General features: G+C 53.4%; 1 protein-coding gene across 29 annotated transcripts in view; it reads left to right on the top strand.

Annotated features, from left to right (window-relative positions):
• The window catches only part of HDAC4 (histone deacetylase 4), a 352953-nt gene that overhangs the window by 235629 nt on the left and 100759 nt on the right, over positions 1 to 16565 (top strand). For all 29 annotated transcript variants that reach the window (XM_028831302.2, XM_028831301.2, XM_077956679.1 and 26 more), the window contains one exon: positions 5068 to 5189. In XM_028831302.2, coding sequence (XP_028687135.1) covers positions 5068 to 5189 — 122 coding nt within the window. The remainder of the gene's footprint in view (positions 1 to 5067; positions 5190 to 16565) is intronic.

Genomic DNA, 16565 nt, shown 5'->3' with positions numbered 1-16565 from the left:
GCATCAGCGTGTCCAGCTTTAAGACTGTTGTGACGAGGTGGCACTTTCCCGTGTAGCTGCCACAAGCCACACGTGGCTCCCAAGCACTTGAAACGTGGCTGGGTCTGCCAGGACATGCCGTTGATGCAGAGTGTGGGATTTCGGACGCTCGGTCTGAAGGAAGGACCCACGGTGTCTTGTCAATATGTTTATATTGATTATAAGTTGAAAGGATGGCTTTTATAATGGTTTAATCGAATACTAAAATTCCATTCATTTATTTTTAAGCCACGTTAATGTGGCTACTAGGAAATTATAAATTTCAGATGCGGCTGCCATCGTGTTCACTCTGCTGCGTGTCCTGGCGCGTGTGGTTCCTTGTTGTATTTCTTGGAAATCACTGGTACGAATCTGATGAAAGGGCAATGGTTTGGAATTGAAGTGGTTGGGTTTGTATGAAGCTTTATTCTACAGTCAAGCCAGTGTTTAGAAGAAAACATTATTTGCTTTTCCATCTTTCTCCAGAAGACAAGGACTGCCTTTAGGTGTGGCACCGGCTTGGCCCCAGGGCCCCATGGGGGCTGCGCCTTGGCTCCTGGCCTGGCGTCTGTGTCCCATCCCCGGGCCGCGAGAAATGAAAGGTTGAAAAACTGGAAGATAATTTCTGGTCAGGGTGAGGTAGAGGGAGCAGCTCTGCAGGTTCTGCCCTTGGGGCTCTACGGGGTGGCCAGTGTGACTGTGTGTGTGTGTGGAGTGTGGCCGGGGTGAGTGTGAGTGTGGGTGTGAGATTCCGGTGAGCTTAGTGTAGGGTGTGAATGTGGGATGTGGGTGTGTGGAGTGGGTGAGGTGAGGGTGGGGTATGAGTGTGAGGCGTGGGAAAGGTGACAGGTATGAGTGTGAGATGCGGGTGTGGGTGGGAGGTGGGCGTGGGGTGTGGGTGGGTGTGAGGCATGAAGTGTGGGTTTGTGGGGTGTGGGTGGGATATGTGTGTAAGTGGGTGTGAGGTAGATGTGGGGTGTGAGTGGGATGTAGGCATGAGTTTGCATAAGGTTAGGGGGTGTGGATGGGTATAGGTTGTGAGGGGGTGTGGGGTGTGGAATGTGGGTGTGAGTAGTGTGCAGTGCAGGTGTGAGTGTGGTTGGGTGCGAGTAGTGTGCTGTGTGAGTGGGTGAGAGTAGTGTGCAATGTGGGTGGGGTGTGAGTAGTGTGCAGTGCAGGTATGAGTGTAGTTGGGTGCGAGTAGTGTGCAGTGTGGGTGGGTGTGTGTAGTGTGCGGTGTAGGTGGGTGCGTGTAGTGTGAGGTGTGGGTGGGTGTGTGTAGTGTGCGGTGTGGGTGGGTGCGTGTAGTGTGCGGTGTGGGTGGGTGCGTGTAGTGTGAGGTGTGGGTGGGTGCGAGTAGTGTGAGGTGTGGGTGGGTGCGAGTAGTGTGCGGTGTGGATGGGTGCGGGTAGTGTGAGGTGTGGGTGGGTGCGGGTAGTGTGCGGTGTGGGTGGGTGCGGGTAGTGTGAGGTGTGGGTGGGTGTGAGTAGTGTGTGGTGTGAATGAGTGTGAGTAGTGTGAAGTGTGGGGGCCAGTAATAGTGAGATGCAGGTGTGAGTTGGGTGAGCTGCGGGTGTGAGTGGGTATATTGTGAAGCGCGGGTATGAGTGTGTGACGTGTGGAGGTGAGTAGTGTGAGATGCAGATATGGGTATGGGTGAGGTGTGTGTGGGTGTGAATAGTGTGAGGTGCAGGTATGTGTGGGTGTGAGTAGTGTGAGGCATGGGTATGAGTAGTTGTGTGATGTGCGGATATGAGTGGGTGTTACTAGTTGTGTGGTGTGCAGATGTGAGTGAGGGTAATTGTGTGCAGTGCGGGTGTGATTGCAGCAGGGATAGAGCTTCACTTCTGCTCGCCCTGCTGGATGCTTCTTCACAGAGGGCACGCTTGTGCAGTCTGGCCTGGGACCATGTGACCAGGGCTGGGCAGGTGTGACCGGCCCTGATGGTGAGGGCCGCCCTCTCCTGGTGTCTGAAGGGCAGACGCACCGTGGGGTGGACCCTGGCGGTGAACTGGGCTGTGCAGGAGGTGAGGTCGTTCCTGTGGGGTCTCTGGATCCATCCAGGTGGTCCAACTGGGTGGCGCTGGCAGTTGGGGTCAGGGCTGAGCCCCTCCTGCACCTGCTGCTCTGCTCGTTTTAAGGTTTGACAAGAAAGTGGGGGTTTTAACACTGAAAGCTCCTCAAAAGATCAGAGCAGTAAGAGAAGGTCTGTTAGATCTTAAACCAGTGTAACTTTTGCAACTCCTGCTTAGGTAAGCAAACCCTACCGTTCAAATATAATAATAATTTCATTCTATATATTTACATGATTTATTATTATTTAAATACTGATCTTTTTAACTCATGGGATGCATGTGCAAGTCACTCCGTGTTTCCTGTGAAGGGAAAAGTGAATGCAGACATGGTCCCAGACTGTCACTTGGTGTCGAAGAAGTTTGGAATCAGCCAAGATCACATCCCCATAGGACGCAATCTGAAAACACTATTTGGTAGAGAAAGAGTGTTGCCCCCAGACCTTTTCATGAGATTGTGAGAGGAATCTCACAGAACTACAGGGCAGAACTACAGGGAAGAGAAGGGAGGCTAGCACAAGGCCGTGGTCCCACTTGGAGGCCACAGGCCCTGCACAGGTGCAGACAAATGTGTCCCAGCCTGACTGCATGGTGGAATTCCCCAGGAAATAGCGAAAGGTTGCTTGGGGTTGGAGGTGTGCCCTGAGCAGTGGGCGGGGCTGGGGCGTGGCCTGAAGCTGTGCAGTTTTGTGGAGCTCCCCGACTCCTCAGGTGATGCACGGCCCAGCACCCCACAGCCCAGCACCCCACGGCCCAGCACCCCACAGCCCAGCACCCCACAGCCCAGCACCCCACGGCCCAGCACCCCATAGCTCAGCACTGCACGGCCCAGCACCCCACGGCCCAGCACCCCACAGCCCAGCACCCCGCGGCCCAGCACCCCGCGGCCCAGCACCCCACAGCCCAGCACCCCACGTTCCAGCACCCCACGGCCCAGCACCCCACGTTCCAGCACTGCACGGTCCACTACCCCACGTTCCAGCACCCCACGGCCCAGCACCCCACATTCCAGCACCCCACGGCCCAGCACCCCACGGCCCAGCACCCCACGTTCCAGCACCCTACGTTCCAGCACCCCACGGCCCAGCACCCCACGGCCCAGCACCCCACGTTCCAGCACCCCACGGCCCAGCACCCCACGGCCCAGCACCCCATGTTCCAGCACCCCATGGCCCAGCACTGCACAGCTCAGCACCCCACTTTCCAGCACCCCACATCACAGCACCCCATGTTCCAGCACCCCACGGCCCAGCACCCCACGGCCCAGCACCCCATGTTCCAGCACCCCACGGCCCAGCACCCCATGTTCCAGCACCCCACGGCCCAGCACCCTACGGCCCAGCACCCCATGGCCCAGCACTGCACAGCCAAGCACCCCACTTTCCAGCACCCCACGTTCCAGCACCCCATGTTCCAGCACCCCACGGCCCAGCACCCCACGTTCCAGCACCCCATGGCCCAGCACCCCATGTTCCAGCACCCCACGGCCCAGCACCCCACGGCCCAGCACCCCATGTTCCAGCACCCCATGGCCCAGCACTGCACAGCCCAGCACCCCACTTTCCAGCACCCCACATTCCAGCACCCCATGTTCCAGCACCCCACGGCCCAACACACCATGGCCCAGCACTGCACAGCCCAGCACCCCACATTCCAGCACCCCACGTTCCAGCACCCCACGGCCCAGCACCCCATGGCCCAGCACCCCATAGCTCAGCACTGCACGGCCCAGTACCCCACGGCCCAGCACCCCATGTTCCAGCACCCCACGGGCCAGCACACCATGGCCCAGCACTGCACAGCCCAGCACTGCATGGCCCAGCACCCCACGGCCCAGCACCCCATGGCGCAGCACTGCACGGCCCAGCACCCCACGGCCCAGGCACCTGGACTTGCCTCCTTGATTTTGTCTGTGAGTGCCTTTCTGCACATTCTTTGCACTGGTGTGCTCTCCGATATTTAAATATACACCTGTACCCATTTACAAGCTCCCATTCTTAATTCAAATAACTCCAGGTGCATTGCTGTGGCGTACTATGTATTCAGATAGTCTAACAAATTCCAAATAAGTAAGTTGGCAAATTTGTTTCTAGTCATTAAGCAGATTACACAGTTTAAAGACTCAGAATTTATTCCACTCAGCAGTGTTTTGAGCAAGACTGAGCTGTCAGTGCCATCAAAAAAGGCCTTGCTGATGGTCATCTGGGTGGCAGCCTGCATCCCCACTCCAGCCCAGGGCCCACCTCCTCCCATGTCCCTCCTCTGGCCATCCTCCTGGCAGACTACTCCTCTCTTGCCGCCTGGAGGGTGTGGAGTTGTACCCAGCTGTTCATACAGGAAGTCCCTTTCATAGGTCAGCTCCCTGGGCACAGGGTATCAGTAGCTGCCATCCTGTTCCTCCCCTGGAGAGGGAGGTGACTGGTGAAGGCGCAGATGACGATGGGTGCCTTCTGCTGAGAGATGGCCCCATGGGCTCCTTCTCTCCAGGTGGCAGTGACAGCCCCAGACATAGCATTTGTTCTTAGACCGTTTTTTGGCCTGTCTCGGCTGCCTATGACCTGACCTTTGATTCCTTACGCCGCAGCCTACTGTCTTCCTCTGCCCCTCCCCACCAGGGACAGGCTCTCTGAGTGGCCAGTGGTGGCCCTGGTAGAGAACAGACCGGGCTGGAGCCATCTAAGAGGACAGGGCCAGGTGGAGAACGGCCACCAGGAAAACCGCCAGAGGTGCTGCCCATCCCAGCCCCGAGCACTGCCGGTCCCACAGAGGAGGATGTGGGCATTGGATGTTTACTTGCTTGTTTAGCATCTTGTTTGTTTCCTTTTAACTTCAGCTTGGCCCTAGGGAAGAGGTGCGTCTGTTGAGGTGGGGCTGAGGTTTCAAGGGAAAGATCATCCTGTATGTGGCTTCTCGGCTGCAGCGTGCCTGGGGCAGTGCCCTGGGCAAACTAAACCGTCTGTCTTTGCCTTCTCTCCAGGAAAACGCAGCACAGTTCCCTTGACCAGAGTTCTCCACCCCAGAGCGGAGTGTCAACCTCCTATAACCACCCAGTCCTGGGAATGTACGACGCCAAAGATGACTTCCCTCTTAGGAAAACAGGTCAGTGTCCCAGGCATGCTGTGGGCCGGGAGGCCTCCTGCAGAGGCACCTTCCACGCCACAAGCCACGCAGGGCCCACTGCTGTCTTCCACTTAGAGAAGGAATCACCTGCAGATTTTTAAATATTTGCTCCTTTCATTAGAGCATCATTTTGAAAAGATGTCCCTAAGCATTTCCTTATTATTTATTCCTAAAGAAATGAACCTCACACATGTACACCAGTGCTGAGGACTCAAACTCACTTTGAAAGCACACTCAGTTTAGTCTTCTTTCGGTGGTGTGTTAGACTTTGCCACGCTGAGGGGCATCCCCACAGTGCTCACGGGGTGAAGCAGTTCCCGCTGGTGGGCCACGTGCCATCTGAAAGCAGGTGAGCCTGTGGCCTTCAGGGATGGCTCTGGGCAGTGCCCGGGCAGCAGGGCCTTCCAGGGCCCCAGAGTGGGAAGAGAATCTTTACGAGAAAGAAATTCACTGTGTCCTGCAGGGGATATCCCAGCTGGGCTCAGAGTTACGTGCCACTGTTCTGTCCCAAGCCAGAGGGAGAAGGACATTTAGGCACAAGCAGGTGCCTGGACCATCTTCGAAGCAGGGAGAGGCGGCTGCAGCAGTGTCTGATAAGTCAGGATGGACCCTCTGGGGCTTTCTCAGGGGCCACGGAGGAAGCAGGCAGTGGCTTTAGATAATGGTTAAGGTGGCTGTGGGCAATGGGCTGGGGTAGCAAGAAGAGCAGAGGCCGGGGCTGCCTTCCAGAGGCTCTGCCCAGAGAAGTGGTGAGGGCAGGAGCCGCAGCAGGCGCTGAGGGCGGGCAGTGCCTCATCCCAGGTATGGCCAGTGGATCCCACAAACTGCAAGGCAGTGTAGGAAATCCCAAGGCATCCTCCCCAGGGGGCGGCTCTTGGAGATGAAATCCTAGGGGCACCACTTTTTCTTGCTAAACAGATTCTGTGTTATCGAAAGGTTTTAGCCAGTTCTGGGCGGAAACAACGCACTCAGTCACACAAGGGCTTCTTCACTGGAGCAGTGAGGCTTTGCGAGGGGCTGCTGGGGGCCGTATCAGGCCAGCCACATCCGTGGAGCAGTGGGTCGTATCAGGCCAGCTGTGACCCTAGGGGAGTAGGCCATATCGGGCCAGCCACGTCCCAGGTGCAGTGGGCTGTATTGGGCCAGCTGTGACCCTAGAGGAGTGAGTTATATCAGGTTGGCCATGTCCCAGGTGGAGTGGGCCGTATCGGGCCAGCCATGTTCCCGGTGGAGTGGGCTCTGTTAGGGTGTATTTAGACGGTGGTGTCCCTGGAGCCGTGGGCCGTATCAGGCCAGCTGTGTCCCAGGTGGAGTGGGTCATATCAGGCCGGCCATGATCCGGGTGGAGTGGGTCATATTGGGCTGGCCATGTCCCTGGAGGAGTGGGCCATAACAGGCCAGCCATGACCTCAGTGGAGGGGCTGTATTGGGATGGTGGAGACCCTGCTGGAGAAGGCCACCTCAGGATGGCCATGTTCTCTCCAAGTCAGAGGTACAAGAATCCTGCAAACATGGGTGCATTTCCATTTGGGCCATAAGCCTTTCTTGGGAAAAGTGAACCTAGAGCTGCTGCTTCTTTGAGTTTCATGGGTGTGAGCCTGTGGTTCTTACTGATGCTTCTACTGACAATGGTCCTGGATTTCACCTGGAGAGCGCCCTAAAGCTCGACAGAAGGAACCGATTTAGAGATCCGTATTTTTTCCAGAAAGATGTGCCCAGTAATATCAGGAGAGAATCTGAGCCGACTCTCGCAGATCGCCCTCCAGGCTCCCTTTCTGGGGACCGATGCTATTATTAATCAAATTCCATCAACAAAACCAAAGTCCACAGTGAGTGGTGGGCCCTGTGCTGGGAGAGAGACCGGGGAATGGGGAGGCGAGGAACGTGCCTGCCTGGAAGAACCCCGTGCCGGGAACTGGAGCGACGCCGAGGGCGGAGGGCGGGGACCCGGAGGTACTGCCGTCAAGCACTGTGGGTTGGATCTGTGCGCACTCACGTGATGGTTCTGTGTGCCCTGAAGCAAATGCCCTCCGTTCCCCTGGCCTCCATTTCCCCCTCAGCACAGCGGGTCTCCCCACACCCACATCCTCACGGCTGTGGTATGCACCCAGCCCGAGTGCCTCCTCTTGTCCTGGGAGTGATGGCTGTGGCACTGACTCCAGAGCCACAGACCCAGGAGGGAGCGTCCGGCGAGAGCTTGGCCGCCAAGCCGAGCAAGTCGGCCTCACGTGGGGACGTGCTTTCCCAGAAGTGCCCCATCTGGTGCCTTCCCACCAAGGACCCCAGAGCAGTTCCCCAGCACCTCCACACCCCAGCTCGTAGTAGAGCAGCAGGGATGGGGGAGCCCTAGGAGCTGTTTGCACTGGTTCCTCCCCCATCCCAAACATCAGCACTACCTGGGGACCAGCCTCCTGTTCTAAGAAACAGAACCCGGCATGAATACTTCGTAGCAAGGAAGGCTAGCAGCATGGGGGATGGCACCCTGTCACGGCCCTGCCCTGCTGTTCGCCACCAGAGGCCTTTCTCCCATAGGCAGGGCCCCCGCCATCTCTCGCAGTTTCCGTGGCCGTTGGCTTCCTGTGCTGCCTTGTGTTTCTCTGGGGATGATTGGAAGCAAAGTCTCCCACACCGTCTACTGTGCTTCTAACCTTGAGATAGCACCACCCTCCAACTCCCCGCTTCCTTGAGAACAGAAGAGAAAATTCTCTTCTCACACTTTGGGAAATGTTATCTAGAATACATAGTGCTCCAGAAGAACTTAATTAAGATTTGATTGCATTATCAGTTTTTTAAAAAGACATCACTACCACATTCATAATATTAATAACATAAAGATTTCAGAGAAAATGTTTAAACCACTTAAGAGAATAGTGTGTAGTTACACACCCTGTATTACCCTTGACATATCTGTCTACTTTCAAACACGTGACGTCACTCATTCTAAGTGATTTACATCTGTGCTTTTCTGCAGTAATTGGTAATATGAAACACGTCATTACATTTTAGTTACGAAGTTCCTTGAATGAATTGAAATGATAATCTTTAATAATTGTGATGTACACTTAAATAATTACATGATTTTGACTTTACATTACCTTATACTGACCTGGCACACAGTTTGCCCACTTCTCCATCTCTAAAGGGCTATTGTATGACCTGTGAGCATGTGAAAAGCTTTGCCCCTGTCTTGTGAATTTTGTCATCACCCCATGCATTTTTTGCATGTCCTTTGCTGGCTCTGCTGACAGGTCACATCTGTACCAGCTCAAATGTCTAACCTCCCTGGTGAAAGCAATGCAGTGACTCCTATTCTGAGCTTGGGCATATTCCGGGCATTCACGTCGCCTGTGCCTGTGGGCAGGACCGGGTGCCTGAGTTTCTGCCCAGCTCCTTCACTCACCACCTTGGGACTTAGGGGAGCTCTTGAACCTCTCTGTGCCTCAGTTTCATCATCTGTGAAATGTGCCTTTAATTTGCTTCTCTCCTGGGGCTGTCATGAGACGTGAATGAATTAATATTTGCAAAGTCTTTCGAGTAGGACCAGATCAGGGTGGTTTCTGCTCTTGTTTCTCTACACTGTTAGGGTGATTTTGATTTTTTTCTCCATCCAATGACTGGTAACTTCCGGACCCAGCATCCCCCCCACCTCCTTCCCTCCATACCCAAGTTCAGGTAGAAGCCAGCAGGAGCCACTTCCTCCACTTAGAGAAGGACCACAAGGATGGGAACACCAAGATTTATACCAAAAATCTGGCCAGAAGGGCCCATCTTGCTCTGTTGGCTTTTCAGGGCTCATCTCCTCGTTCCTGGCTTGCCTTCACCTGAGTGCCATCTCCCAGGAGCTCAGAACTAGGCTGGGCTCGAGAGTCAGACCCCTCTACCCAGGGCCTCAGGTCCAGCCCTTCCTGCCAGAGGCCCCGCCCCTTTCCTGGAAGATTGGCAGCAGGGGTGTCTCCACTTCAGAGCTCTTCACCTCCTGCCAGATTTCGGCCCAGGGTGAGGTGGTGCCTGGTCCCTTCCCATGTCTGTGCAGCCTCAAGGGTCACCCTGACTTTGGGTTTCTGCAGACTCGTGAAGCTACCCAATGTGTATTTTTAAATGTAGTCGTAAGAGACAGAACTGTGTGGATCACTGTCACGGACATAGGATGCTGGATCTTTCCTGCACTGTGTGGGTGTTAGACGGCTTCACCAGAAACTGCATTAAGCAGAGCCTTCGAGTCCATGTTCACACTGAGGAATGGAGGCTTTTCCACTTTTACAAGCAAGCAGCGTTTTGTCATTTGGATGATGTTGAAGGATCTTATTTTTCCCCAGTAACATCTTCATCGTCTTAAAGATATTAGTCATCGTGTATTTTTTATAATGACTCTTAAATTTTCCCCTCATGTGACTTCTGATAGATGAAACAAGGCCAAAACAACTAACTGTTGTCCAGCCAGCACAGTTCTTTCCCATTTGTCAGCAGCTTCTTGGACCTGAGCACTGAAAACCGTGCACTCCACAGAACGCCTTGTCCAGCATCCTCATATGTCCCTGGGCACATGGTCCTAGCAGCAAACACTCTCCCCAGCACGTGTCAGGTCCCGGCTGCTGGCCTGGGCTGTGGCACTGCCGTGGATCATCCTGGCTCTTTTAAGGAAGCAAAACGCCAGAGCTCACGTTCAGTGAGACGTTGGCGACCTCAGCCTTGTTCCGGCATTCGCTAGCCTGCCTGGTGGGGTTGGTGTCCGCAGTTGGGTGTGAATTGGGAGGTGGCTGGGCTGGTCCTAGGGACGGAGTTCTGATGACCCCTGTATGGACCATGGATCTGGGCAGTCAGCCAAAGGTCCTGGGCTCCCCCTGCACTTGCCTCCGTGGTCAGCCTTGGAGAGTGTTCGTGTAGCTCTGCCCTCCTCACCCGGGGCCTTCTGAAACCAGTCGCTCGAGGTCACGGCTGCCCATGGGAAACATCCATCCGTTGCTTAGATGTGCAGATAAGGGTGCATTTTCCTCCTTTTTCGGGGGGAAGCTGGCCTGCTTGGTGAGGAAGAGCACAGGGCCTGTGGCCAGGCTGGCGCCCACAACGCTGTGTCCTGGGCAGATGAGACGACCTACTGTTGTGTCCACCGGTCTGCAAGGTGGGGCAGTGGGCGTCCCCTTCATGACTTCATGGCTCTTTCATCAGTCAAGCCCTACAGCTCATCAATAGGCTGCTCATGGCTTTCTCCTGTGTACTAGTGACCTGAATAAAGTTACAGGTACTTTGTTCTTATCCATGTGTAGAGTAGGCTCAGGGTACTGTGAAATAGGACCAGAGTGCGTTTTCCACCCTGACAAACATCCCTGAGTTTGGGAAGGGGCTCTTTGTTTCATGCAGAGCCTCTGACCATTGCTTGCTGTCTCTTGTTCTAATGCAGTTTGCAGAAACTGCTGGAGAGAGGGGTGGGACCAGGCAGAAATGGGCAGTGCCCACACTTCTTGCTGCTGTGTGTAAAGGTGTGGTATATACTTCAGGAGGTGCGGTGTGGTGAGACTTCTCAGTGCTGTGTGTAAAGGTGTGGTATATACCTCAGGAGGTGCAGCGTGGTGAGACTCCCTGCTGCCGTGTGTAAAGGTGTGGTATATACCTCAGGAGGCGCAGCATGGTGAGACTCCCTGCTGCTGTGTGTAAAGGTGTGGTATATACCTCAGGAGGCACAGCATGGTGAGACTCCCTGCTGCTGTGTGTAAAGGTGTGGTATATACTTCAGGAGGTACAGCATGGTGAGACTCCCTGCTGCTATGTGTAAAGGTGTGGTATATACTTCAGGAGGTGCAGCGTGGTGAGACTTCTCAGTGCTGTGTGTAAAGGTGTGGTATATACCTCAGGAGGCGCGGCGTGGTGAGACTCCCTGCTGCTGTGTGTAAAGGTGTGGTATATACCTCAGGAGGCGCGGCGTGGTGAGACTCCCTGCTGCTGTGTGTAAAGGTGTGGTATATACTTCAGGAGGTACAGCATGGTGAGACTCCCTGCTGCTGTGTGTAAAGGTGTGGTATATACCTCAGGAGGCGCGGCGTGGTGAGACTCCCTGCTGCTGTGTGTAAAGATGTGGTATATACTTCAGGAGGTACAGCATGGTGAGACTCCCTGCTGCTGTGTGTAAAGGTGTGGTATATACCTCAGGAGGCACAGCATGGTGAGACTCCCTGCTGCTATGTGTAAAGGTATGGTATATACCTCAGGAGGCACAGCATGGTGAGACTCCCTGCTGCTGTGTGTAAAGGTGTGGTATATACCTCAGGAGGCACAGCATGGTGAGACTCCCTGCTGCTATGTGTAAAGGTGTGGTATATACCTCAGGAGGCACAGCATGGTGAGACTCCCTGCTGCTATGTGTAAAGGTGTGGTATATACTTCAGGAGGTACAGCATGGTGAGACTCCCTGCTGCTATGTGTAAAGGTGTGGTATATACCTCAGGAGGCGCGGCGTGGTGAGACTCCCTGCTGCTGTGTGTAAAGGTGTGGTATATACCTCAGGAGGCGCGGCGTGGTGAGACTCCCTGCTGCTGTGTGTAAAGGTGTGGTATATACCTCAGGAGGCGCGGCGTGGTGAGACTCCCTGCTGCTGTGTGTAAAGGTGTGGTATATACCTCAGGAGGCGCGGCGTGGTGAGACTCCCTGCTGCTGTGTGTAAAGGTGTGGTATATACCTCAGGAGGCGCGGCGTGGTGAGACTCCCTGCTGCTGTGTGTAAAGGTGTGGTATATACCTCAGGAGGCGCGGCGTGGTGAGACTCCCTGCTGCTGTGTGTAAAGGTGTGGTATATACTTCAGGAGGTACAGCATGGTGAGACTCCCTGCTGCTGTGTGTAAAGGTGTGGTATATACCTCAGGAGGCGCGGCGTGGTGAGACTCCCTGCTGCTGTGTGTAAAGGTGTGGTATATACCTCAGGAGGCGCGGCGTGGTGAGACTCCCTGCTGCTGTGTGTAAAGGTGTGGTATATACCTCAGGAGGCGCGGCGTGGTGAGACTCCCTGCTGCTGTGTGTAAAGGTGTGGTATATACCTCAGGAGGCGCGGCGTGGTGAGACTCCCTGCTGCTGTGTGTAAAGGTGTGGTATATACCTCAGGAGGCGCGGCGTGGTGAGACTCCCTGCTGCTGTGTATAAAGGTGTGGTATATACCTCAGGAGGTACAGCATGGTGAGACTCCCTGCTGCTGTGTGTAAAGGTGTGGTATATACCTCAGGAGGCACAGCATGGTGAGACTCCCTGCTGCTATGTGTAAAGGTATGGTATATACCTCAGGAGGCGCGGCGTGGTGAGACTCCCTGCTGCTGTGTGTAAAGGTGTGGTATATACTTCAGGAGGTACAGCATGGTGAGACTCCCTGCTGCTATGTGTAAAGGTGTGGTATATACTTCAGGAGGTGCAGCGTGGTGAGACTTCTCAGTGCTGTGTGTAAAGGTGTGGTATATACCTCAGGAGGCGCGGCGTGGTGAGACTCCCTGCTGCTGTGTGTAAAGGTGTGGTATATACTTCAGGAGGTACAGCATGGTGAGACTCCCTGCTGCTATGTGTAAAGGTGTGGTATATACCTCAGGAGGCGCGGCGTGGTGAGACTCCCTGCTGCTATGTGTAAAGGTGTGGTATATACTTCAGGAGGTACAGCATGGTGAGACTCCCTGCTGCTGTGTGTAAAGGTGTGGTATATACCTCAGGAGGCGCGGCGTGGTGAGACTCCCTGCTGCTGTGTGTAAAGGTGTGGTATATACTTCAGGAGGTACAGCATGGTGAGACTCCCTGCTGCTGTGTGTAAAGGTGTGGTATATACCTCAGGAGGCGCGGCGTGGTGAGACTCCCTGCTGCTGTGTGTAAAGGTGTGGTATATACTTCAGGAGGTACAGCATGGTGAGACTCCCTGCTGCTGTGTGTAAAGGTGTGGTATATACCTCAGGAGGCGCGGCGTGGTGAGACTCCCTGCTGCTATGTGTAAAGGTGTGGTATATACTTCAGGAGGTACAGCATGGTGAGACTCCCTGCTGCTATGTGTAAAGGTGTGGTATATACCTCAGGAGGCGCGGCGTGGTGAGACTCCCTGCTGCTATGTGTAAAGGTGTGGTATATACTTCAGGAGGTACAGCATGGTGAGACTCCCTGCTGCTGTGTGTAAAGGTGTGGTATATACCTCAGGAGGCGCGGCGTGGTGAGACTCCCTGCTGCTGTGTGTAAAGGTGTGGTATATACCTCAGGAGGCGCGGCGTGGTGAGACTCCCTGCTGCTGTGTGTAAAGGTGTGGTATATACCTCAGGAGGCGCGGCGTGGTGAGACTCCCTGCTGCTGTGTGTAAAGGTGTGGTATATACCTCAGGAGGCGCGGCGTGGTGAGACTCCCTGCTGCTGTGTGTAAAGGTGTGGTATATACCTCAGGAGGCGCGGCGTGGTGAGACTCCCTGCTGCTGTGTGTAAAGGTGTGGTATATACCTCAGGAGGCGCGGCGTGGTGAGACTCCCTGCTGCTGTGTGTAAAGGTGTGGTATATACTTCAGGAGGTACAGCATGGTGAGACTCCCTGCTGCTGTGTGTAAAGGTGTGGTATATACCTCAGGAGGCGCGGCGTGGTGAGACTCCCTGCTGCTGTGTGTAAAGGTGTGGTATATACCTCAGGAGGTGCGGCGTGGTGAGACTCCCTGCTGCTGTGTATAAAGGTGTGGTATATACCTCAGGAGGCGCAGCGTGGTGAGTATCCCTTCAGCTGCCGCTCAGGCGGTGGCTGGTGGAATCTCTTGTTCCTCGAGCTACCTTTGAGCAGACAGGAAGAGGGTTAATGTGTGTAATGCCCGCCAGAGCCAACTCAGCCAAGCTTCCTGCTACCAGGTAGGCAGCCTCCCACAGAGATTCAGGGGCTCTTGTGCCGGGCTGGGTCCTCCATTAATTTCATGTTCTTAAAAAGTGAGCATGAGTGTGTTCCGAAGGTTCTGAAATAGGCTTTGTTGTGCCTTTCCAAAAAAAGTTAGAGGAATGGTGAGTTTGGTTAAATATTAGGCAGTTTCTGTGTCAGGAACAGTGGGCCACCAAGCGCTCTGTGCCCCATCCTTCCAACTTTGACATCCGTCAAGCCTGAACTCTTCCTAATGTGGAAAGTACTCCAGGAGCTCTTGAACTAATCGTTTTCAAATACATATTTTTTTCCGCTGTTCAATGGTAAAACTACACTGAGACTGACAGCAAATGAAATATTTTCATTGAGAGGATTGAGGAAGAAAGAGTGTGGAGGAAAGCACGCCACCTGCACGCATCACACACGGTACCTTCTTTAAAAGAACCACAGAAGTAATGCATGCGTGTAATAAATTAAAACAAATTCAGTCCACACACTCTGAATCATACTTCCCAGAGATAGCTGCTGTTATTCGTTTGATATGTATCTGTCCAGATATCTTTCTCTGCCCATGTGTAGGGTGTGTATCTGTGTTTCAGTGTGTGTGTCTGTGTTTGTGTGTGGGGTGTGTATCTGTGTTTCTGTGTATCTGTGTTTCTGTGTGTCTGTGTTATCTGTGTATCTGTATTTCTGTATCTGTTTCTGTGTGTCTGTTTCTCTGTATCTGTGTTTCTGTGTATCTGTGTATGTGTCTGTGTTTCTGTGTGTGTGTGTTTCTGTGTATCTGTATCTGTGTATCTGTATCTGTGTATGTGTCTGTGTTTCTGTGTGTGTGTGTATATATCTGTGTTTCTGTGTATCTTTCTGTGGGTATCTGTGTTTCTGTGTATCTGTGTGTATATCTGTGTATGTATCTGTGTGTGTGTGTTTCTGTGTGAGGGGTGTGCATCTGTGTGTGTCTGTGTTTCTGAGGGGTGTGTATCTGTGTTTCTGTGTATGTGTGTGTGTGTGTTTCTGTGTGTGTATCTGTGTTTCTAGGTACCTGTGTGTGTATCTGTTTCTGTGTGTATCTGTATGTCTGTGTATCTGTGTTTCTGTGTGTCTGTGTGTGTATCTTTGTTTCTGTGTGTATCTGAGTTGTCTTATTAACAAAAATACCCATTTTGCATTTTCTCCTCTACCTTTATTTTTAATTAATACTATATTGTGGCCATTATTTCATTTCTACATATGAAGCTCAATGCCTTGCTCTCAAGTAGTCTAAGATATAGATGTAAGGTGGACTGTTTTCTAGTTACCATTTTGCCAGCAACTTTGAGCACCTTTCCTCACTGTACTAGTATTTCTGTAGGAAACGTTCTGAAAATGGAACTGCTGGTTCAGAGAGTATGTATATCCTAAAACACTGAGCAAATGATACCCCCTCGCCAGCAGCCGGAGAGTCCATTGTCCGCACCCTCTCCCCGAGCAGGACGGGATAGTGCTGCAGTTCATTCTACCGATTTGGCCGGTGACGAAGATGGCGAGCCTGTTGGTGTTTGAGTGAGCAGTGCCGTCACCATCAGTCAAGGGCGGGCATGCCTGTGTGCTTTGCCCTCCCCAGGATCACGTGAGCAACGTGCTTCAAGGTCGAGGGTGGCTGGTGCCCCGGAGCTGAGCGGCGGGGCCGCCCCGAGCAGGCCCTGTCTTCAGAGCCACCCTGTGCCCAGCATCTGGAACCATGCAGGGCACACGAGACAGCTCCGTCCATGCTGAATGGATGTCGTTTAGTGGCAGTTCGTTTACCTGGTTTTCTATCAGGCGTTGTCTTTTCTTGTTCCCCTGTAAGTACTGTTTATATGTTGTTTTCAATCCTGTGTTTTCATGTATCATAGAAGTTAGATTCCAGTCTGGCATTTGTCTTCTTAGGATTATCTTTTTATTTATTTTATTTATTTTATTTTTTGAAACGGAGCATCACTCTGTTGCCCAGGCTGGACAACCTCTGCCTCCTAGGTTCAAGCGATTCTCCCGCTTCAGCCTCCCGAGTAGCTGGGACTACAGGTGCCACCACCACACCTGGTTAAGTTTTGTATTTTTAGTAGAGATGGGGTTTCACCATGTTGGTCAGGCTGGTCTCGAACTCCTGACCTCTGCCCGCCTCAGCCTCCCAAAGTGCTAGGATTACAGGCGTGAGCCACCAAGCCCGGCCAGAATTATCTTTTTATTTTTACCAAAGTAAATAAATGTACATTCACATAGACCCCCATGATGTTCATGACGGGAGAACGGCCGTCCCTGACTGCCTGTCCAGCCTGCGTTATTACAGCTTGTGTCATGTTCACAGCAGAACCAGAGTCCACCTGGGCTGCATTCACCTTGTAGAAATTTGTCCGGAAGTTGATCTTTTTTTTCATTTGCTTAGTTTCACACCTGCCTGTTATTCAGGCCCACATTTCAGCATACCTAGGAGACTCTCCTCCGCACGGCAGGCCGCCTGGTGCGTCTGGCCCCACTGCCCGGTGTGTCTGAATGGTCTG

The sequence above is a fragment of the Macaca mulatta genome, chromosome 12 (assembly GCF_049350105.2).
Source record: "Macaca mulatta isolate MMU2019108-1 chromosome 12, T2T-MMU8v2.0, whole genome shotgun sequence".
Lineage (NCBI taxonomy): Eukaryota > Metazoa > Chordata > Mammalia > Primates > Cercopithecidae > Macaca > Macaca mulatta.
Note: the sequence above shows the minus strand (reverse complement) of the source record. Positions and strands in the feature narration are given on the sequence as shown.